The sequence below is a fragment of the Phaethon aethereus genome (assembly GCF_964289735.1).
Source record: "Phaethon aethereus genome assembly, chromosome: 1".
NCBI lineage: Eukaryota > Metazoa > Chordata > Aves > Phaethontiformes > Phaethontidae > Phaethon > Phaethon aethereus.
The window spans coordinates 68,341,659-68,364,605 of NC_138575.1; the positions used below are offsets into that span (position 1 = coordinate 68,341,659).

At 46.9% G+C, this 22,947-nt stretch overlaps 1 protein-coding gene across 1 annotated transcript in view; it reads left to right on the plus strand.

Moving 5' to 3' along the window:
• The window catches only part of IQSEC3 (IQ motif and Sec7 domain ArfGEF 3), a 105,099-nt gene extending 85,421 nt beyond the window's left edge, over window positions 1–19,678 (plus strand). The window contains exons 6-14 of the mRNA XM_082013945.1: window positions 7,216–7,338; window positions 7,970–8,136; window positions 10,221–10,360; window positions 11,203–11,328; window positions 12,554–12,653; window positions 14,722–14,883; window positions 15,679–15,771; window positions 16,427–16,470; window positions 18,697–19,678. Of these exons, the coding sequence (XP_081870071.1) occupies window positions 7,216–7,338; window positions 7,970–8,136; window positions 10,221–10,360; window positions 11,203–11,328; window positions 12,554–12,653; window positions 14,722–14,883; window positions 15,679–15,771; window positions 16,427–16,470; window positions 18,697–19,134 (1,393 nt within the window). The 3' untranslated portion in view covers window positions 19,135–19,678. The remainder of the gene's footprint in view (window positions 1–7,215; window positions 7,339–7,969; window positions 8,137–10,220; window positions 10,361–11,202; window positions 11,329–12,553; window positions 12,654–14,721; window positions 14,884–15,678; window positions 15,772–16,426; window positions 16,471–18,696) is intronic.
• The last annotated feature ends 3,269 nt before the right edge of the window (window positions 19,679–22,947 follow it).

Consider the following 22,947-nt stretch of genomic DNA (forward strand, 5'->3'; position numbering starts at 1 on the left):
GTCTAGCCAGAAGTCTATACTCTGCAAACTTCTCTTGGCTTCCATTGGTGTTGAAGCTGTGCTGGCTGACAAGCAAGACAACCATTGCCTGTTCCTGGAGTCAGGCAACAGAGCTCAGGAGTGCACAGTGGCATTTGGCACTGTGAAGATCATCCCTCTTTACAGCCCACCTAGTAAATGTAAAACTCCAGAGAAGTGCCATGCTGGTTGCAAAGAGGCTTGAGCACTCTGGTATGCTATTTTGCCTTCCCACACCTGCATGCCCAGCACCTAAAAGCCCTGAAATTATATTCTCCCTTTCATCCTCCTACTCTGTCTTTCAACCTTTAACTTATTTTCTTGGAACCTAGAAAAGGTGTCTGGATAACTCACAAGTAATCATACACACTAGGCAGAGGAACAAGGGAGAGAGGAGGGGATTTTCAACAGCATCTGACTATAATTGGCACACATCCTTTGATAACACTGAACTGCTCAGGCCTGTCTGTTTAGAGAGATGCAGTATGTCATTTTCTCTTGCAGAAAAGGCTTCAATCTTTAAAAGTAGGATTTATCTCACCTATTGTTAGCCACCACCAAGTTTAGTGTCTTCTATTAATTTATGAATTCCTTTAGTCAATGGAGAGACACAGGTCCCTCAAGAGTGTTGTTTTTCTCAACATACTAGTTTAGGCTGGACATCTAGCTTTTAGGTATTTTATGTTACAGGGGATAAATCCCATCTGTAACTAATTTTGAGCATCCCACAGTAACAATCACTCACTGTGATCCAGTATCCCACAGTAAGATCCAGCCTCTTCTCCTGAGAATGTGTTTCCACCATCTGGGAGGAGGCACAGGGCACCTACCCCAGGGTTTCAGTGTCTACTGGTCCAGGGAATACAGATGTAGAGAGGTAGCCTGTGCCATTAAAGCACTGATCTGGTACTGAGCAGTCTTTGTCAAACCTACTTGGCAAGTACTGCAGAAAAATAATCTTGTTACTTTGAAAAAGTCAGGCCCAAGGCTTTAACACATATTTTAATATCAGACACATCATCATTCTTGCATTCTTTCTTCATTCCTTTCTTTTGTATTACATGCTCAGATGTATCGTTTATTTCTTTTTGTGCACTCTTCATTCTGAGTTTATTTGTTGCTTTTCTTCATTCATACTTCCCTTCACTTTAGTTCATTCTTCCTCTCCACCTGTTTCTGACTCAGGAATTGCTTCCATTTATAGTTCATTCATGAACAAGATAATGTGAGTGATGCCATGAATGGAGTCAGCTGTGCTGCTGGTACTGGATGGTTTGTGTTTAGGTCGTGGGACTTAGAAGTGCAGAAGTGGCTGTCCTGGTGCATTTTCTGTCAGAGGAGAAAGGGGCAGGGATTCAAGCAGAAGAGACATTGTGCTGAGTTGGGGGCTGGTTGGTGTTAGACTCTAAGTTGCTGTTAGACACACTCTCCCTGTGGGTGAGCAGCTCTCCTGTCTGTCAAGCATGTATTGTCTTCTTTTTCTCTCATGGGAAGTCAGGGGGAGAAAAGCTGCCTGTAGGAGTGTAAGTGCAGAGCTGGGAGCCCAGCAAAGAGGCTGACTCTCAAAGAAGTGTTAGATTCCTCTTAGACTGGCAGGGTGAACTTGACAGGTTAGCCCAAACTAGCCTCCTTTCCCCTTCTCACGAGGACATTACAGACGACCAATAGGGTACTGGCATCACAGAAGGGTTTGAGTAGCACAGTGCTGAAGCTTGTGCTGTGGAGCATAGCACATCATGATAATGATGTGATGGAAACAGGACAGAGGGAAGAACGTGTTAGGCAGTTCAGACCTCCTGCTGCAAGCAGAGCTGTGGCACAAATCAAACTTGTGAACAACAGCAGCTTTCCAATGCCAGGCTTGCAAAGGCTTGAACCTGCCTAGATGCCCAGGGAAACAGTGGTTTCCCTGGTCCCTTGAGGGACAAAGGTTCCCAGTGTCCCTTGGAGGGGAAAGTGAAGTTTGGGCAGAACCCTCCCCTGCATGGCCTACGTGCCTGGAGTGGGAACAGCTCTCCTCCTTGCGGGGCAGCTCTGGTGCAAGGCATGGTACACTAGGCAATTTCTTGTGTAGGAAGGAGTGGGTTCCCAGGTGAGTAACCATGTGAGCTACCAACAACCCTGGAAGGGCAAGTAGGTGTGACTCAAACCCAGAAAAAAACAGGCAATACATGTAGTGCAGTATCACCCAGAAAGGGAAGATGGGTGTGGGAGATGGTCCTCATTATAGAGGCTACTCTCACACAAGCAAGGCATGGGGGTTAGGATTGGGACACATGCACGTGCCCACTGGTACAAGGAATCAATGAGTCCTGCTCACTCTTCTTTCTGTGAGCCTCAGTTGACATGTGCAGGGCAGCCTGCTCCCAGGGAGCTGTGCTCTTCCTCTGCAGTCTACCCTAAGCCTCGTTCGTCTTCAGAAAGCTCATAGGGTTCGGGAAGCTGAGAAGAGGGATATTTTTGTTAATATCTTTGTGCCTTGTGGTTTTAAACTTTCCACCTGGCTGCCTCCCGCCTTGCTCCCTCCCTGAGCGTGGGCTGCAGGTTCATTACAGACACTTTTAGTTGCAGCCTGCTGCATTGTCACCTGAGTGGAAAAGCTGGAAAATAGGTCATTACACTTGGGCGAGCAGATCCCAGCCCCACATGATACAGCTGCTTCCTGCCTTCACTGAACCCTTTCACCACAAGGCTTTTTTTCTGTGCTTAGCCCTGTGCTAAATCCTCCCAGCTCTGATGCCACTGCATCCAGCCCCTTTTCCAGGGATCTATGCCCTGCAGCCTAGGGAGGCAGTATGGCCACCACAGAGGTAACAGCTGAGCAAAATGATCCAACTAGGAGCCCACCCTTTGGTTCTGTCACCCGGCGTGCAATTCTCTGCAGTTGTGAGGTGCCTGTCTGCTGAGTGCCTCAGGACAGACGAAGTTCTCCATGTATACAGGTGGAACAAGAGCCCTCAAACTCCACCACCTTGTTTATGAGGTAGAGTGTCAGCACTTCAGCAACATGATCCGAACATCCAAAGTCCTATCCCTGAAGGTACTGGGCTAAATGCACCTCCGGATACACTGTGAGCTCAATTCCTGTGGCTTGTTGCAAGTCTGTGGGGAGGAAGGAGTTGAAACAGGAGGAGATTTAATAAGGTGATTACTCTGCCCCTGCTTTGTTATCCTTCAGGCCTCCTGGTGGTCCTGGAATAGGCATCTCATAGGCATTCTGCTGTTTGTGGAAAATGAACTCAGCACTGGTTTTGGCACATGCACATAAGCTGCTGGTTTATTCCTTGGACGCATCTGCTCTCAGCTCAACCTTTGTCTCTCACATTGGCAAATCCAGTTCTGGGGAGAGACACCTCCCTCATGCATGCGATTACACTGCCTTTTACATTGCAGCTCTGGAGGCTGAGGAGATCAATGTACTTTTTGCACTATACTTGCCAAGATATCCTATGTCAGCTTCCAGGGTCTCTACCTTGGAAAGAAAAGACGTCCTTGCTCTGGTTTCACATAGAAAAGTTGCACTGCCTTTCAGGGGAGCTCTGACATAGGCACTACAGTGCATTTGGAAAGTTAACAGGAGTCTGTACAGGAATCTGAGGCCAGGCACAGCAGCAAAACCAGTAGCCACCTAGAAGAGGAGCAGGAACATGGCAGCCTGTGGCACAGGGCTCTCTGAATGGACTTTGCTGTGTCAAATTTGCTCACAAAATATATCAGACAACTATGATCCACCATTCTTTCTGTCTATCTAGCAGCAGAAAATAGCAGCATACCTGATGGCTCCTCTCGGATCTATTCCTCAGGTCTTTGGCACAAGCTGTGTCAGATAAATCAAATGCAAGCTCAGGCTGACTTTTCTTGAGCCAAACTTTCTTCCTAACCTGTCGTTTCTGCCTGGTTCTGAAAGTTCTGTCAACTTTTCTAGGAAGGAGGATGGGGGCACCCTTCTTTGGGCTGAGAGACAAAAGGAAAGGACTCCCAGGAGTTCATCTTAGAATTTACAGAGTAAACCTGCATCTGTCAGTCCATGAAAGAAACTCTCAAAGCAGAAACTAAGCATAACTCATGTAGCAATGCCTATTTGAGTTTGAAAAGAGCTATAAACTGGCTTGCCTTACTTGTCCTAGTAAAGGCTTGATGCTTTCGGTATCAAGGGCATTGACTTTATTATTTGAGATTTGTGCACAAAGGGTTAAACATCTGTGTTAGAGCAGCCTGTGTGGAGGGGAAGGATTGATCAATGAGGGAGGGACTGAAAGATACATGATTTAATGCTGGTGGATTGGGATTACTAGGGTGACCTCAGCAGGTCTCACTGGTGTGTGCAAGGACTCTGCTTTCACATGTCTGGAAGCAGACAATAACAGCAAAATCATTGGGGTCAATGCTGAGAAATATCACGCATTGGAAAGGATTAAAAAATAATAACGAAAGTCCAGCTGCAGAGGTGGTTGCAGCTGTGAACACAATAACGACTAACCAGAGAAAAACTTTTCTTACTATCAAAGATAAATTCCAAGAAGCAGAATGCCTTGATGTCAGCCCAAGGGACATGTGAGTATAAGTATGAGAAAAATAAAAACAACAAAGGAAAGAGGCAGTGGAAGAAGTTTTTGCTGTTGCCAGAAACCATTTGTGAGTGTTTCTGCAGTCCACCTCTTGGAGAGGAAAAAAAAGATTTTGTGTAAGTTTTCCTGTGAGAGCAGCCCCATTAATTCTCTGCCCTTGCTCCTCATCAGTTGTTCCTACATTTTGATTATATGGAGTTTGTGCAGGGAAAGAGCCCACGTTTCCCAGCTGAGGTTGTAACAACTCCAACCTTAGAAGATACTGAACACTCCATGTTCAGCCAGAGCTCTTGGTAAGTTATTCTGTGCGTGTCACTCCAGTTAAGCAACGATATCTCAACTCTTGAATCAATAGGGGAATGGAGAGACATCTGTGAGCATTTGAACCCTGTCCATTTGGGACATCATGTGATAGATTGTTATCTTAGCAAGGCATTCAACAGCCTAGCTCACAAAACAGTTCCCAACAGCCTACAGCAAACTGCAGCACTATAGAAAGACCAACAGACACATCTCCAGTTTATCACAGAAAGGAAGAAGGAGAAACTGATGACAGCACACCCCTTTATTAGCAGAGGTTTGTTTGGTAAAATTTCCTGATAATCCTAGGAGATGAAAGGATCCAGAAGAGAGCTAATACCCTTCCCCTCTATTCTCCCTCTACTACTCCTCATACAGTTCCAGATAACCTGTCCTGGCGAAAATTTCCTCCTAACCTTAAATTTGGGGTCAGTTTGTCCTTTACAACATGAGAAAACAAACCAAACAACCAAACACAATACAAAGGATTAAATAAAGCGGAGGGTGGTGGGGGTGGTGGATAGAATTAGCATCCAAGGTATATAGAAGCAGAAAATACAAAGTCCTTGAATTTTTAATACACTTGTAATGTCAAGGTGGTGCCATGTGACTGAAGATCAGCAAATTAGTAACTTTCTATTTAAGTAAGGCTTAAAGAAAATGGGATTTTTGGCAGCTGTGGATTTCGTGGTCTGTCAGATAGAATGTCAGCTTTGAGAATTTATTTATGCGAAAGAATAATGGCAGACAGGAAGACATACCAAAGCCAGTGGAGAGTAGATTAATTCAATGTCTTTGTTTGTTAAAATAACTGGTTTTCTAGACAAAGGACATGCAGAAGGTAATTCTAGACTTCAGCAAAGCATTTGACATAAGAAATTATTAGTTGAGAGTGGAAGAGAGAGAAATTAGCAGCGGAATCATAAACGGGGAAGAGAATTGGCTGATGCAGACATTAGTGCTTACATACTCTGCTGAAATGGGAAGTTGGGCCTAAGGGAGGTTATGAGCAGAGTTTTCCTGAGTCTAGTCTTTTGATTAATGCTTGCAGTAATGACCTGGACAGAAAAGGTAGGAATATGCTAACAAAATGTGCTGAAGCCACATGGAGAAGGTGGTGTCATTACAAATGACAAAAATATCATGCAGTAAGAATAAGAACAACTAGATGATTTGACTAATACCGACAGCAAGAACTGTAGCAGTATGTTTTGGAGACAACAGCAGGACTTTTATAAGATGAGAATGCTTTAGTGGGAAACAAGAGAGGTGGCATCCCCTTCTTTGGATATCTAAACTGGCTATGAATTACCAGTGTGTGATGCATCACTGTGAAAGGAAAAGTGATACCAGGTGTATGAGGTGAAGGATTTATAGCAGATAACAGGGAAGCATGACACTGAAGTGCAGTGGAAATGGAAAAGATTGTGTGGAATGGGTAGAAGTGTATAAAATGAATAGGGGTTTGGACAGAATGAATTGTTGGGGCCTCCTGGTGTTTGACTACATGGGTAGAGTTTTACCCAGCCATGATGTTACAAGCCAGCTGATGTTGCAATGTTATTTCCGTACAACAGCTTCCATTTCCGATTTTCTCTCAGCTGGCTCTGGTGTTTAAAGATGTAGTGTACATTGTTGCTGCAGTGGTTGAGTGGGAGTGAAGAGTGGTGAAGAAGGTATGGGTTGCAGATGGGGATGTACACTGGACAGAACAGAAGGTGAGGAGAGGACAAGTGCAGGAACAGCTCAGTGAATAAATATAAGAGAAGGATGGATGAGCAGGTAGCGAACAAGTGCATGTGCTGAGAGGGAGGGAGGAATGGACAATGTGTGAAGGATTACCAGATCATAGGAAAGGCAGAAATAGATTGATCTATATCGGTATTGATATTGATATTGATGTAAGTGTCTAAATATCTATGTCAGTATAGATGTCTAGATATCTGTATCTATATAGAAACAGATAAGTATCAATACATATATACTTTCTCTGTGTATGTCTATGTAAATATATGCTGTATATGGTATGATATATGATATGATATGATATATATATAATGGTGTATATACACACATGCACATATATATACACACACATCTCTATATATATAGTTAGGCACAAGAATTGCTCACCTGCTGTAGAATGCAGGAATCACTTGTCAGAAATTACTGCCCATTTTAAGTATGATCTGGGCAGCTGCAATGATGTCTCAGGGTCTCTCCCATGGTATTTCCCTTGGGGACTGAGCCTTGGCACCACAGTGAAGGAGCCTGCCTGGTGTCCTCCACGGGAGGAAGTGCTGATGAAGGCTGTGTCCCCTTCCCACAGCTGTGTGGTGGACGAGATGGACTTCTCAGGCATGGAACTGGATGAAGCCCTGCGGAAATTCCAGGCCCACATCCGCGTGCAGGGGGAGGCACAGAAGGTGGAGCGGCTAATTGAGGCTTTCAGGTAAGAGAATGAGCCCTGCGGCCCCACTGCTGTAATCAGGTGGAAGCAGAGGACACACCCAAGGCAGAAAACATGCAGTAGCCATAGAGTGAATGGCCAGGGACCTCCCTTCCAAAGAAGGTGATCATGGGGGGGCTTCTGAAGCACGGAGTCCTCTGTGCCACTGCTGTGGCAGAGCCATGTCCTTGTCAGATATTCAGTGGCATCAAGGGCACAAAGGGCCAGAGTGAGGCCAGTTCTGACATGTCTGCCATCAAGGGACTCCCTGTTCGCTGGGGCTTGCAGGCGTGCTGGGTTGCTCCCTTGGTGCATCCAGAGGAGTGCTTTGCCCTTAGCAAGGCAGGGTGGAGTAGATGTCTCCTATATTACCCTTACATAGTGACACCAGCCTGAGTAGTCCTCTTTAGTGTCACTTGCTCTTTTGGTTCCTGAGGACAAGGCAGCTGAAGTTTCAGTGGCCTGCATCAGCCATTGGTGGGTAAATTTGCCTTCAGAGCAGTCAGTTCCTTCTCATTTGTGTGAGAGGTGGAGTGAAAGGATGAATTTGACCCACTTGTGATGAAGCCATTGCCACCCTGGAGCAGATGACTCCCATGTTCCATGTTAAGTGTGTGCATCCCTTCTGCTGCAGCCAGAGGTACTGCATGTGTAACCCAGATGTGGTCCAGCAGTTTCACAACCCGGACACCATCTTCATCTTGGCCTTTGCAATCATCCTCCTCAATACGGACATGTACAGCCCCAACATCAAGCCTGACAGGAAGATGATGCTGGAGGACTTCATTCGGAATCTGAGAGGTGAGGATCCTGCTTTGATTTTTTTGCTCTCTTGCTGCTCTAGATTCTGCCTAGGTGAAGGCAGGAAAAACATAGTGGAGCTGCCTTTCGCCAGGGCTGCTGCTGCTCCCTGTGAGACAGACATGGAGGGCCCTTTGAGGTACCTTCTAGGATGCTGGGGAAGGGGAAAATCTAAGCTTTGTCTTCTGCAGAAAGCTGTCCAGCCTTCTCAGAAACCAACCAGTTTCCTTGAGAGATGGTTTCATCTTTTAATAGATCTCACTGCTTGGAAGCAGTCCATTGTATTACATTTTCCTATTGTTCAGCTCCATCATTCTTAAACCCTGCTGGATTGTGCTCAACAAGCCCTTCCCCTCTTTGCTGCTTTGAATATATGAACACATTTTCCTTCTATTCAGGCTAAATCTTCCCCTTCTTAATTGCTTGCAATTACTTATTGTAACTGTAGGTGTGACAGAGTTCATGCATATATTACCTTTTCACAATTTCTGATACATCAGTTCCCCAAATCAATTTTCCTCTGTTTTTCAAGGTCAGTCCTTCCCATCTTGTTAATAGGTTGCTAAAAGCACTTTTTCAGATGTGGTCACAACATGCTCATATACAGAGCCACTGCCTCCTCCTTATTTTCTGATCTACTAATGCAGCTTAGTATTGTGTGGCCTTTTTGACATCATGTCTAGACAAATTCTTGTCTAATTTCCTAGCCATATTCACTCCTAGATCATCCTAGGTCAGCCATCTTCCAAGTGTCTCTTACTGCACATCTGCAATTCAGATGAAGCTCCTTCAGAGTTTTTCCACTGTAAATCCCTGTCTAGATGTTGAACTTCTGTGGGTTCCTTTGACTTGTTTCTTTGTCCTGACTGCTGTTCAGAAACTGTTGTCTCAGACTCCCACACCTTCCCCAATTTGTCATCCACTTCAGGCTGGTATAATGTGACACTGAGGCCCTCTTTCAAGTTATTTCCTGAGATACTGAATGGGGCTGATATCTGCCATCATCCCCTTTGGTATTACAGCTGATAGCACTAACTCAGAAGGGTTTTTTGTATTAACTTACACTTAGAGTTGCTTGAAAATCCACCAGTTCGCATCACAATGAATTCAGGCAACATGAGGATCACTCACCTCCCGTGTGTAACACACAACTCACTAGAGTGAGTGAATGTCATCTCACTACAGACAAGGGGAGACAGTTCATTCCAGACTCACCTGCAGGCCAATGCCCAGGTCAGTAGCTTTACCAGCCTGTGTTTGAAAAAAGACAGAGTATTCAGGCTACATTGGCAAGGATGTGGATGACGGAGCCAGGAGATGACAATGCCTCTACATTCCTCAGCAGTTCCTCACCTGCAGCACTCAGGGTAGTACATCTCAGACCAAGGCGCTGAAGGGAAAGCAGAGAAAATCAGTATAAAATGACTGAAGGAATTCAGTTCAGAGGAAAGACTGGCAGTTTAATTTGTGGTGTTTGGCTCAGGGAAGAAAACTTTTCTGACGGGCTCTGCAAGGGTCAGACAGCAAAATTTGGTGAGTTATCTAAGGAGATGTAAAAGAATAAAGGGACGGGGCCAAGACAGAGATATCACAGACAGGGTAACAGGAAAGTATTACTCCTAGGAGACATCACAGAAGGAAAATGGTGGAGGCCGCCAAGCAAACAGGAGAGCTGATGCTTGCATTGGCAGGAGTTGCAGCTGGATCCCATCATAGATCTTCTCCACATCTAGCACTTCTGATGATATGAAATCAATGCAGGGATTGCTGCTGAGTGGCCCAAGATATATGAATGTGAAATTGTGTCTATAAAACCTTAGGGAATACATGGAAAGGAGCCACCATGCAGAGCAATGGAATAATGAAATCTTCTGCATTGGCCTTAGAGATGTCAGTCTCTCTTGCTGGTGCATTAGGTGTGTTAGAGGACGAAAAAAGGCAGCCTAAAGCAAAGTATTGCTCTTTCCCTTCAGCCTTCCTGGCACTGCGCAGTGCAGAGGCAGTAGTAGCCTGGCAGGGATGACCAGTTCTTCCCTTTCCTTTTCTCCCTGCCTAGCCTGTCTAATGTTTTCTGTGTTTGGCAGGGGTGGACGACGGTGCTGACATCCCACGGGAGCTGGTGGTGGGGATCTATGAGAGGATCCAGCAGAAAGAGCTAAAATCCAATGAGGACCATGTGACTTATGTCACCAAAGTGGAGAAGTCCATAGTTGGAATGAAAACGGTGAGCACCCATAACCCTGCTGGCACCCAGTCACCCCTCTCACCTCCACCTCCCACACTGGCCCTCTTTTCTGCCTTTTTCCTCTATGCCCCTACTCCTCTCCTGTAATACTTTCCTTGCTTGTCTTTATGAATTCACTCTTTTTTCTCCAAACACCTTCTTCCTTGCTATCCCATTCTTTCCTAAATTGGAGGGATCTCCTTGGCCAGAGTTTACAGTATCTGGTGCGGTAATTGTTTGCCGAAGAATCTCATTGCAGGTCTTGCCTGCCAACACAGTTCCGGCCTGTCAGTGCTCCAGTGATAGTTCTGCAGTGTTTCAAACTTTCAGACCTTGTAAATGTGTAGGAATTGGAAGGCAAAGTGATAGAAAACCATTCACCCATCTGTGTCTAATGAGTGCCCTAAGGATTGCTGGGGTTAAGAGACCCCCCAAATGCAGAGATGCCTTCTTTAGCAATAACCGATCTGTAATGCAAAAACATACATACTGTTTCCCCAAAATGAGCAGCATACAGGAAACCTGCAGATGTCTAGTAGGGTGAGAGAGGATGAGCAGTCACCCAGTGATTGGAAGATGGAGGTATATGATGATAGGATGTGTGACCAAGAGGGTTGCCTGTCCCACTCCTCTGATTTTATCCAGATCACAAAGGCATAGCTCTCTGCTATTGCACCAGCAGGAAAAGTGATGGTGAGGAGCTGTGGTGAGGAGATGATCTGAGTGGGCAGAGTGGGCAGAATTGGCTTGTGCTACTGTCACTGGGCAAGGTTGTGCAGGCTGGGGGAGACACGCAGTGGCACATCCCTCAGCCGCTCCATGCTTTTGTGGGTCTTCTGCAGGTTCTGTCTGTGCCCCATCGCCGGCTGGTCTGCTGCAGCCGCTTGTATGAAGTGACGGATGTGAACAAAGTGCAGAAGCAGGCAGCTCACCAGAGGGAAGTTTTTCTCTTCAATGACCTGCTGGTGGTAAGTGTGCTCTGGCAATTAAGCACTGCAGTGATAAAACTCACCTTGATTTCTATAAAGAAATCTAAAACAAGTCCACAACATCCATTTCGCCCCTGTTCTAAGGACAGACCATCTCCTGGTCCATCAACATTGTAAGACACATCTCTGGATCCTTCACTGTTAAAAACCTACTAAATATAAAACTCCTCTAACCCTTGGAAAAAACAAACTATCACATCCCACAGCCATCCAAGCAATGTCATTGCTTTCTCTCATGCCTTTTGCCAGCAGGGAGGTTCATTTCATGAAAGGGAGGTTTGTTTCTCTGTCTGTACTATAGTATAGCAGCATAGAATCATTTAGGTTGGAAAAGACCTTTAAGATCATCAAGTCCAACCATTAGTAGACAGACGCCTCCCAATGCACTTTAAATCTTTCCTTCCAGACACTTTAAAATCACTGCATTCTGACATTGCAAAGGCTATATGAGAGTAGACATTACTTACTGGAGCCCCAAATGTGTATAGGACTTTTAAAAGTGTCCTGCCCTAGCAACCTTGCCACTGAGTTCAGACTGGTACGAGGAATGGCAGGGGTATGCTGAGATGGGCAGGAAGCCAAACAAGATGGAAGTTCTGCTGAATTTAATAGCAAAATGAAACTGTGGATGTTGCAAATGTAAAGCTAAAACGAAACCCTTTTGTAGAAGCAGAGGACAAGAGAGCTTTCCCCACCTATTCCTCTGCACCCGTTTGTACAGTTGTGACAGGGTCTGAGGAGAGTTGGGGAGAGGGTCTGCTTCTTGCTATCCATCTGCTTCATGGGATAAATCAGATCCATAAGAACTAGTGCTGAGAGAACGAGGGCAGCGCAGCATTCATGTATGCTCTTGTTCCCAGCTCTGAGGTATTTCCGGCAGGCTTCCCTTCACCTTTAGATCTGGCCTTCAGTGAAGAGAATTACCCTTGCAAAGTCAGAAATGTGGCCATCAAAAAGCCAGCACCCCTGGGAGACAGAGAGCTGAGCGGGCCCGAGAGCTATGCATACAGGATTTCAGAGGTGGTGTTACAAGTGTAGCATGCCAGGCAGCTTTCTGGGGAAACAGCCTGTCAGTCACTAAGTGTTACTCCCATGTACAATTAACAAAGCTTGCAAAAAGATTTTTTCCTTTGAGCAGTTTACATTGTTCTTGCCTTACTGTTCCCCAGCACCTTGCCCAATGATGCATCTCTCCCTCCAACAGATCCTCAAGCTTTGCCCCAAGAAGAAAAGCTCCTCAACATACACATTTTGCAAGTTGGTCGGCCTGCTAGGGATGCAGTTTCATCTCTTTGAGAATGAATGTAAGTCCATTTCTCTTTGGTTGCCTGGAGGGATTTAGCAACGAAAAGAAGGAGGGAGGGGGCTGTGTCACCCAGTGTGCGCTTGCATCATAAGAGAGATTCCATCAGGGTTAAAAGTGGAGGGGAGAAAACTTGAGACTTGGTGCTGAGGAGATCACTGTGCAGGTACAGTATGATGAGAAGAGGCTCCTGGTACCTCTCGCTAGGTCTGAGCACCTGCAGAAGGGCTGAACTTAAGCTCATTGTAGGATCTGGTTTATCATGGTGGCAGGGAGAGCACTAGTGGGGAGGAATGAGGGAATCAATCCCCAGATACGTTTCCCTGAGCTCTCAAGACCCAACTGTAGGTGGAGAACCTCATTGACAAAACTGCTGCTGCCAGCTTTAGCCCCTCTCCCCTCATGCCCAAAGTCATAACTCCCACCTCTACCTTTTACATTGAAAAAGGCTCAGGTGCTGCTGCTGCCTCCCTGCGCTGTGCCATGCTGTGTCGTGTTGAAAGCTTCCCAAGACAGAGGCAGAGCCCTTGGAACAGCACCCACCAAAGCATGGCGAGAGGCCAGCCCTAGTCAGCCTGACCTTGATGGTCTGGGAATAGAGCCATGATGTGTCATGACTGAGGCTGGTTGTGCAGTGGAGGAGTTCCAGAAACAGGCAGGCTTCCTGCTGGCACAGGCAGAGGGGCTGCACAGCAGTTCCAGGCAAGCATGGCTGATGCCCACTGGGGTTTTTGTGAGCACCTGCAGAATATGCTGCAAGAAAGGAAGACTATAACAGCACTGTGGCTATACTAAGTTTTTCACATCCTTTCTCTACCCTATTGGCAGCGTGAGTCACTCTCTCAACACCCTACCTTCTGCAGCATGCAGAAGCTTTCACGTCCCTGTATGTACAATAGAGCACTGAGCATCCCCAGGAGGCACCATCAGAGCTGAGATCAGCTTTCAGGGGTATCGTGACTATTCTGGGAGTGCCCAAGGATCTTCTGGCAAAGGCATCCTGTTGTGTATCCCCTACAGGGACAGAAAAGCAGATGTCCTAAAGAGCTTGTGATCTGATGAGACAGACATAGGGTGGGAAAAAGGGGCCTGGGACACAAATGGAGGCAGCTGAGGGCTGGCAGCAAATAGCAGATTGGTCCCGTGACTTGTTTCGTAAAGACTGATAAAGGAAGAGGGTGGGGAAGGCAGGCAGATGCAGGAGCAGTGGAAGAGAAGAGAAAACAGGACAGAGGAGGAGAGAAATTAAATGTAGAGAAAGGTGAGAGGGAAGGAGAAAAGGGATTGAAACCACTGGCCATTGAGCAAAAGGTAGAGAAAGTCCAGTCACAAGCATAGAAAGTTCTCTGCACACTCTCGTTCTCCTGCTCCTGTTGGCTGAATCTCCAGCCACCACCTCCCTGCACCCAACCTGATCTTTAAAACACAAGGCCTTTTGTTGTGATATTTTCATTTTCTGGGCATGTCCTTTCATTTACATTCCCATGTATTTTTCCTGTTGGGGTACTAAACGGAGACCTACAAACACACATTTTTACCATTCTCTCTGCATGGCACAATGAGCTGCCCACCCATGCTGTGCTAACACCCCTGCCATGTTCTCTGCTGATGGAAGTAGGAACTGGGGAGAAGTCCTGCCCACTGTGGATGTTAATGGCTGTTCTGGCTTTGATTCCAGGAGACAACCTCTCCTGCTGCATCTCCTACAGGAGAAAAAGTGTTGTTGACCTCTTGCATATACTGTTTACTCCTTTACAGATTCAGAAGTCCTAGCTCTGTGCTCAGGTTCCCAGAGCCACTGTTGCACTATGTGTAACTAAGAGCTAGATTTTTCTGGTTTTGGCAGTGCTGGAGTGCTGGTTGCACTTGCCTTGTTGCTGCAGCTTGGCCATTCTGTCCCCTTGGAGGGCTGCAATGCTTCAGGTTCCCACAGTTTGCAGTGTGACAAACTCTAGGTGTGCCATTCCTTTGGACTCATACTCTCTGTCCTGCAGAGGTGCCAAAGCAGCCAACTATTTCAGCAAGAATGCCTAACACCTCTTTATTTTGTTGACACATCTTCTTTACAGATTACCCCCATGGCATCACACTGGTGACTCCAGTTTCGGGCTCAGAGAAGAAACAGGTACTACACTTCTGTGCTCTGGGTGCTGAGGAAATGCAGAAATTTGTGGAAGATCTGAAAGAGTCGATAGCAGAAGTGACAGAGCTGGAGCAGATAAGAATTGAATGTAAGGGACTCTAATACAATTCACACTCCAATGCCATCACATTACATGTGTCTACAAGGGAGAAAGGGTAAAAGAAATAGGTTCTTCAGGAACAGGGGGAAAGAGGATGACTAGCACAAGTGTGCACAGGATTGTTCTTGTGTTCACCAATAGGGTGAAGAAGCAGTCAGGCTTTGTGACCATGCGCCAGCAGGAGAAATGGAAGAACTTAACTACTTATAATGCTTATGAAACAGGGTGTATGATATGGTGGCCTTGAATAGTGAAGTTTAGACTGTCAGACCCAGAAGACTCTTCTCCATCCAATACTCCTTTGACTATGCAAATATGAACTGCAGATGGCTGGGAAGTACAAGATAGGTCTGTTAGCCTTAGCAGGGTTGTCCTTCACTCCAGGAATGTCTAGGGAAAAAGCAGTCTGTACTGTGGCCCCCTGTGGCCTGTCTTACACAAATCAGATGTCCGTGTAGCCTTTGATGGTCTTTCCATGTATAAACTGATGAGCTAAAGTAGCTCAGCATCAGTGGTCCCCTCCTGTGCAGCAATAACCTATTCTGTATAAATGCACATCAGATGTAGAAAGTTGTGTGGGGATATGTAAGTTCCTCCACATGTCAATTCCTCCCCAGTTTCTGGTTTTTTTCTTGGCTGTTCCTCTCTCCCTCCCTTCTTGACATTCTCTTGTCATTTTCTTGCATTAATTCTCCTTGCTGACTTCCCGTATTGCTCCTTCAGTATGCTGGTGTCCTTCCTTCCATCCCTCTCCTCATTCACTTCTGTATGTCTGTCTCACAGGGGAGCTGGAGAAACAGCAAGGGGCAAAGACTCTCTCATTAAGGACCAACGGAGCCCAGATGGAACTGCAGTCTAAGCAAGGCTCTCCAACAGGTAAGAGGACACCCAATTTCTCTTGGTCAAGCAGTGCTGCCTTTTCAAATGTGTTCTTATTAATTCCTGTGAGAATAACGGCAAAAGAAATGTTCAGTTTTGTGTCCTTTAGCCTTGGGCAAATAGTGGAAATATGAGAACATATGCATTCTTCAGATACCCTAGAAATGCCATTACAATCTCATTAGCCAGCCTGTAGCTCTAACATCTAGCAAAGAGTTACTGATGGAGCATAGGTAACTGCTGGAGAACCTGGCCCACTTTTTCTTCCCTGAACTGATACAACACAGTAACTGCACTATCAGCTTCCTCCACCCTCTTCCCCAACACTTTGGAGTGGCCTCTTTGTAACAAAGGCTTTATGTCCATTCATGCCTTGGCTTATACATCAGCAAAAATCAAGTGCAGAGGAGAGTGGCTACCAACTCACTAGAATGGCACTGAGATCAGGACCTAAGGATAGGACCCCAAGGGTCTTCCCCCTACCTCACTAAGCAGCTATCAGGTTGCAAGAGGGTCTGGATTTGTAACTGCAGTCAAGAGTCTTTTTTGAGCCTGCACCTCTCCCTTTAGCTTCCTAGTCTGCAGTATGAGGGCCAACTCTTGACTAGTGGTACAGACCTCATTGAGTGAGATTTTTTGTTTTATTTCAAAGGCAAGAAGGATTTGGGAGAGAAGGTCTCGGACAGCACAGTGGAGGTAAGTAGAGTGCAGAGCAGCTGAGGTAAGTAATTCTCTCTCACTTCAGCTCTTCTCACATTCTCTGTTGTTTCTTTTCTCAGGTTTTAATCAATGCCTCCCCAGCCAGACTGACAATTTTACCAATTTCCAGAGATACAATTAAAAGTTACTGCTAGGACGGGTAATACAACTTTCAAATCCAAACTAAACTTCAAAGCATTTTCAATCCGTTTTTATAACTGTAACATCCCTCATGGACCAAGCTCCCAAACGCTGTAGACTAACCCACCCCACTGCTTATGGGGAGACTGAGAACCCCACTAAAGACTTCCCTGACATGCTAACTCCATGCAGCATCACATGCAAATTCCCCGCAGCCCAGCTTTCCTGCACAATCTCTGCAGCTGTCTCTCCATCCCCCCTTGAAGGGGACTAAGCATGGCCTTTGTACACCAGAGACTTTCCCTAGAGCTTCACCTTCCTAGGTAGGGAGCTTGGCTGTCCTGTGTACATTTATCTTTACAGGGATGTCTAGGATCCAGTGGGTTGACTGTTTCTTCACAGACACCCATACTCCCACTGCCTGTGAGGAAACAGGAAAATGCAATCTTCACACTGAAAATCTTTCTTATCTGCTACTTCCTACTCTACTAAGTATCTCCATTGTCCTGAATTTGCCCTTTTCCAGGGTAGTTCTTTCCCCTCTTGTCATAGTATATTTACTTGAGTTCAGCTTCTCTGTGGGGAGTGAGTGCTGCTTCTTTTTCCTGAAGAGCATCCCATTTGCCTGCAGACACCCCCTTCCTGGGGAAGGTGCCTCTCTCAGCCAATTTCCTGTTCCTGTTGGGAGGAGTGTTTCCTTGTGCAGAATGTCTTCCATGTACCCTAATGTTATTAGCACTTCATGGCCCAGTAACCAGTTTTTCCTATGGGATGTTCCAAAAAAAGTATTGACACAATATTATGTCCTGCTCTGCAGTGAGTCTGAGCAACCTCCATGCCTGAGTAGGGACAGACAGGTCATCCTTGTTCCAGCATGGTGGAAGCTTGGCCACTCCACTCCAGCAGCTTCTCCTGCCCAATTGCTGATGCTGCTGCCCAACATGCCAGACCATCAGGGCACTCCCACCATCCCATCTGCCCATCTGTGCCCCTGCCTAGCTGGAAGTGCCATGCCAACCAGCAAGCACTTTTCTCCTACCCAGGGTTTGTCACTTGACTAACATTCTGTTTTGAGCTGGCAACTTTGCTCTGCTTTGGGGTCTCCATCAGCCCATGTCCTTCCCAGGAGGGACTATAACTTCATCCACCATTCGGGAAGCACCATTTTCCTGCTGTGCTTCCTTTCCTAGGGACCTCCACTCCAGGCCAGCTCCTCCTTTTCAAACTGGACTCAGTGAGCTCCCTTATTTGGCTTCATCATCAGCATCTCCCTGTGGAGACCCTGATGACCTCCTGCTTCCCTTCCCCCTTTCAGCTGCCTAAGTAATACTCTGCCAGCAGAGGAGCATTTCCATTTCTTTGAGATTATCTAATCTGCTGCCATTTCATCATGAATTTCTTTTATCATTTTATGAGCTAGATGGGCATTTTTTCTTTCTTTTTTCTTTTTTTGAAAATCATTTCCTTTCACTGACAAACCATCAAATGGATCAGAGGGAGCTGCCTTTTGCTAGAGTATGTCAGATTTCTGCTTTTTCCTTTGTAAACAGATTAGCCAGTCACATGGTGTACCTTCCTACTCAGAAAGGCAGGGAGCTGGGAAAGGCTTGAGTCTCTCTGTCTCTCTCTATCTCAGATTCAGCCGCCTTCATTTTGCTGAAGCATACAACCTCGATTATCTGAAACCTTGCTGTCTGGTTCCCCTCTCCTTTTTGCTGGTGGGGACAAGGGCATGACCTCCCAGGTCTGTTCATTACCATGAGAATTCACGGACGCCTCCACTCGTAGAGTTGACTTGCGTTCCCTGTGCTGTTTGGATAATCAAAGTTGCACTGCATTTGGGAACGCCAGCCCTGCCACCTTTGACAGGGAAAGGACAGGGGCACCTAGGTCTAGATGGGGACGACGGGGCTATTCAGGGGGGGCTGTGCAGCTGGGGGTTGTGCCTGTTCTGTTTTTTATTGAGGGGAGAGGATTTAATGCATGTGAGGCTGGCTGGTGGCGGGGATTCAGGGCAGCCAGTAGCAGCAGATGGGAAAAGTCTTGTAACATTTAATGCTTCTTTGGCTGTTTCTAAACTAGGTGTCAATTCACAACAGGCTTCAAACGTACCAGCACAACTCCGCCCTGGGGCCCGAGAGTGGAATGCAGCCCAGCATGCGTCTTAACATGCCACGGGAGCGGCTGGAGACAGCACTGGTGCCCTCACACCCCGCCTCGGCGGGGACACTTGTACAGTGCCAGCAGATTGTCAAAGTCATTGTCTTGGACAAGCCGTGCCTCGCTCGAATGGAGCCGGCCCTCAACCAGACTCTGACACGCTATGTCACCTCCGATTCCTGCACCTCCACCCCCTGGCGCGGTGTGGGCTGTGGGCTCCCTGGGACCCCCATGAAGCTGGTCCATCAGCCTCCCCTCCCACCTCCACCACCTCCTTACAACCACCCCCACCAGTATTGCCCCCCCAGCTCCCTGCTTCAGAGGCGCAGGTACTCCAGTGGCTCACGCAGCCTTGTGTAGCCGCACCACCAGCACCAAAACAGCACAGACTTCCCCCCTGTCCTTCCCCACCACCTCCCGGAGACCCTTTCTGCCTACAGAGATCTAGTTTGTGATTTATTTTTTAGTAAAAGAAGAAGAAAAGGAAAAAAAAAAAAAGCTGACTGACCTAACTCTTACCCTGTCTCCCCTCAAGGTGATGCTAATTGTGAGGAGCCGTCTATAGAAACTGCCAACCTTCATGCTCACACATCCTCACACCCTGCCAGCCCAGCTGGCCTCCCGTGCCCGTGCCGTCCCCATGTAGCACTTTGCTGCCCTGTTCCTGAGAGGCTTGATGACCTGCTGCTTTCTAGGCACTGTGTCTTCCGTTTGCTACTCCTCAACCTCCTTCCCTGCCTTGCATTTACCTGGCCATAGGTTTGTACCCATCCCAAAACTTTGCCAGCCTCAGAGAGAAATGGACTCACTTGTGCCAAGGACCGACCTTGGGGCACTCCTGGGAGTGGAGTTCCCCCCGCCAGCACCGCTGCCACCTGCTAAGCTGGAGCTGAGAACTTGTACCACTTGCCATGCTTTCTCCTCACTGCTCTTCAAATATTATCTCCTTGCAGCAGCCAGTTCCAAGCGAGGGTGTCCACGAGTGAAAGAAAGCTCGAGAGGAGGAGAGTCTGTCCTGAGCTGCAGTACAACATAAAGATGGCCTCACTCTGAACACCAAAACTCTTTCTGTTGTTAGATTGGAGCATTGTACCAGAGACCTCTGCTGAGACCTAGCAGACCTCATCACATGTAAATACACCTGTATGGTAGCATATGTATGGCGCATGCTTACTAAAGGAAACACCAAGCAGTTCTGAGGGAGCAGATGGGTTCTTCCCGGAATGGATAAGTACTTTTCCAAAGAGATGGCACCAAGAGGTGCCCTCCCACCTCAACAAACACACACAGAGATTGCCTTCTCTAGCATAAAACAGACCCATCTCTGCTTCCCTCCTCCTAGCTGGTTTTGTGTTTCCTGCCCACATGCTTTTTTATATTCTGAAAGCAAAGCCAAGTGTTATGTTCACCTTCTGAGGTGGATGATCCCTTCTCTTGGGCTCTTCCTCCTGTGTTAGAGGGAAGGGCCTTTTTGGAGACCGACCACGTAAGGTCCCATTTGTATCTCTTGCCTGGCTATACTCTTGCCTCCATCAGCCCTTCCTATAGGAAAGCTGCCCAGATACCAGACTCCAAGGCCTCTTCTCCTCTCTCCCTCCCTATCCCAGCTTCAAAGTGAGGGGAGGGGAAGATCCTGAGATAGAGATGATGGCTCAGCTCCTCTGCTTTATTGGGGACATTGATGTGCGGGAAGACGGCATTAAAAATGGGCTAGGGATGTATTTTTAGAAAAAAAGTCTCTTTGAGCAGGAGGGAGGGGAAGGTATTAATTAACTTAAAGGCTTTGGTCTCGCTCACTCTATCTCCCTTTGAGGCTTAAGAAGATCAACTTTAGGATTTTAAAATAGGACAGAATGCCTTTTATGGCCTTTATTTTATTTTAAGAGGGAAAAAAAGAAATACTCTTTCTTCCCATAAGAGGCTGAGACATGAGCATAGCTGTTGGGTGAGGAGTGGCAGGAGTTGTTGGCAGTGGTGGCGTTGTGCAAAACATTGGGGAAAGGGGGACAATGAAGACAGATGCAGGAAACCCTTTTTTACCTTGGGTAAGAGCCACACAGCAATTTCCTTAGGGATTGTGCCAGTATGCTCATCTCTGGGGCTGTTGCCAGTGACAAAAACCACAGTGCATCAGGGACTGCCTCCCCTCGATGCTCTTCAGATGGCTGCTGGCTCTGCTGAAATGTTCAGATGAAAGAGTTCACATATTTGACCTGGGCATAAGCCCATCTTGGGTTAGGGAAGCGGACAGGGGCTGAGGTGAAGGGTGTCCTGTGCCTGGCCAGCCCTCCAGGGCAGGAGCCTGCTCACTTCCAGGTCTGAGCCTGACCCATGCACCCAAACGTGCCAACAGGTCTACCTAAATTGTTGGCTTAGCTGTCTGGAGCAGGGCACTAGGCTGACGCTTTTACACGCAATAGCAAATGTGCTGGAGCAAACCAAGAGCCAACAGGCGCAGCCTCAGGGAGGACTGCAGAAGCAGAAGACAGAAAAGATTGTAAGAAAACCCTGAACAGAAGCCCAGTCTCCCTCCAGACCAGAGCAGCTTCCTTCTAGCCAGCGCACCAGGGCAGTGAGGATGCTTCACATCTCAAAGCTGGGCCCAGGGAGAGGTCCTCACCCCCCATCAGAGCTCAGCCCCTCACCCTCCATCCAGCTGTGAGGCACATCTGACCTGATCTGCTGCTGGCTCCCTCCAGGGTGACAGCCCGCTGCCTCACGGCAGCTGGGATCTCATCTGACCTGCCCGTAGCTTCCCAGGAAAGCATATGCGTGGCATCTGCCATTGTCTGGTCAATGTAGTGCATGGCTGCCATTTTACTTTTATTCTCTGCTGCCAGGAAAGTGGTGGCATCCGGGAGGCACTGGCACTGCCCTCCCTTCTCAGTGGTTGCTTCGCTGCCTGAGAGGAATGGCAGTACTTGTTTGTTTGTTTGTTTTCTCCCAAAGTGCAGTGAGCCACTGAAGGTCTGTATATGTGTTAAAATAAATAAATTAGATTTTACTTGACATTTAACATGAAGTGACAACAACAAAAACCTTAAGGTACTTGATGAAATAATTTTTTTAGATAAAATATTTATAACAATGTCTGTGAGCTTCCTACAAGAGAGGTTTGCTGCTTTAATAATTGATTGGGAGAGCTACAAGAATTTAAGGAAGAAATTTAAAGAAGAAATTAAAGAAGAATCTTCTCATGGAAGGTTCTTTGTGCTGGATGAAGGGCGGAAGCAAGTTAACTGAAGTGCCAAGATACCTGAGGCACAGCAGTCTCTCAGGGCAAGTTGGCTCCATTTCCCTGACCTTGCAAAGGCTAATGCTGGCCTTGAGCTTTGGACAGAGAAGCAAACGTAGACAACCCTTTGCTGTCTTATAGCCTGCTGGCTACAACATCTTCTGTTGGGTTTATCTCTAAACTCTATTCCATGTTGCCAGAGAACAGGTTGCTCTAAATTCTACTGTGTAGCTGAGCCCTTCGGACTTCACTTCAAAGTACAGATTTTTTTTTCCTTTGAAGGTTGGTCTCGAAGGATGACAAGCACTTTAAAGCATGTCTACACCTCATCTGATCTATTGTATTGTCTGCTCCAAAAGCCCTCCCACACACAAGCAAGACACACAGACTCAGTGTAGCTGTAGTACTGTGAATAGACACCCTTGCACGCAGGCTGATCGTTGACAAGGTGCAGGCTAGAAGGAGCGTCTTGGTGACAACATAATGAAGGACAAAATGGATACCACAGCTCACCTGGAGGGACCAGCCCAAACAAAAAGTCACCAGCTCTTGACAGCAGTGATTCTGATCGTGAACCTAGCACAATCTTTCAGGTGGAGAGATCAGGCAGGAAGCTGCTGCAGAGATTAGATCGACACGAATGAACCAGTGACTTTTTGTTGCCAAATTCATATCCTTCTATATTAAAAATGGAGGCGGAGGGTGGGGAGAATAGGAAAGAGAAACCCAGTAAAAGGTTTTCTGCAGTGAGTGTCGGGTCCTCACAAGAAGGTGGCTCTGCTGGATGCTGGAAGAGAACAAGGTGTTACTGAGGTCCAGAGAGCTGCCTTAGAGAAACAGTCAGGCTCTGTCCTGATTCTCTCTTGCTCGTGCTAGTGCAGTTCCAGTGAAATTAATCTCTTTACACCAGTAGCAAAGGAATGGAAAAATGTGAGAGG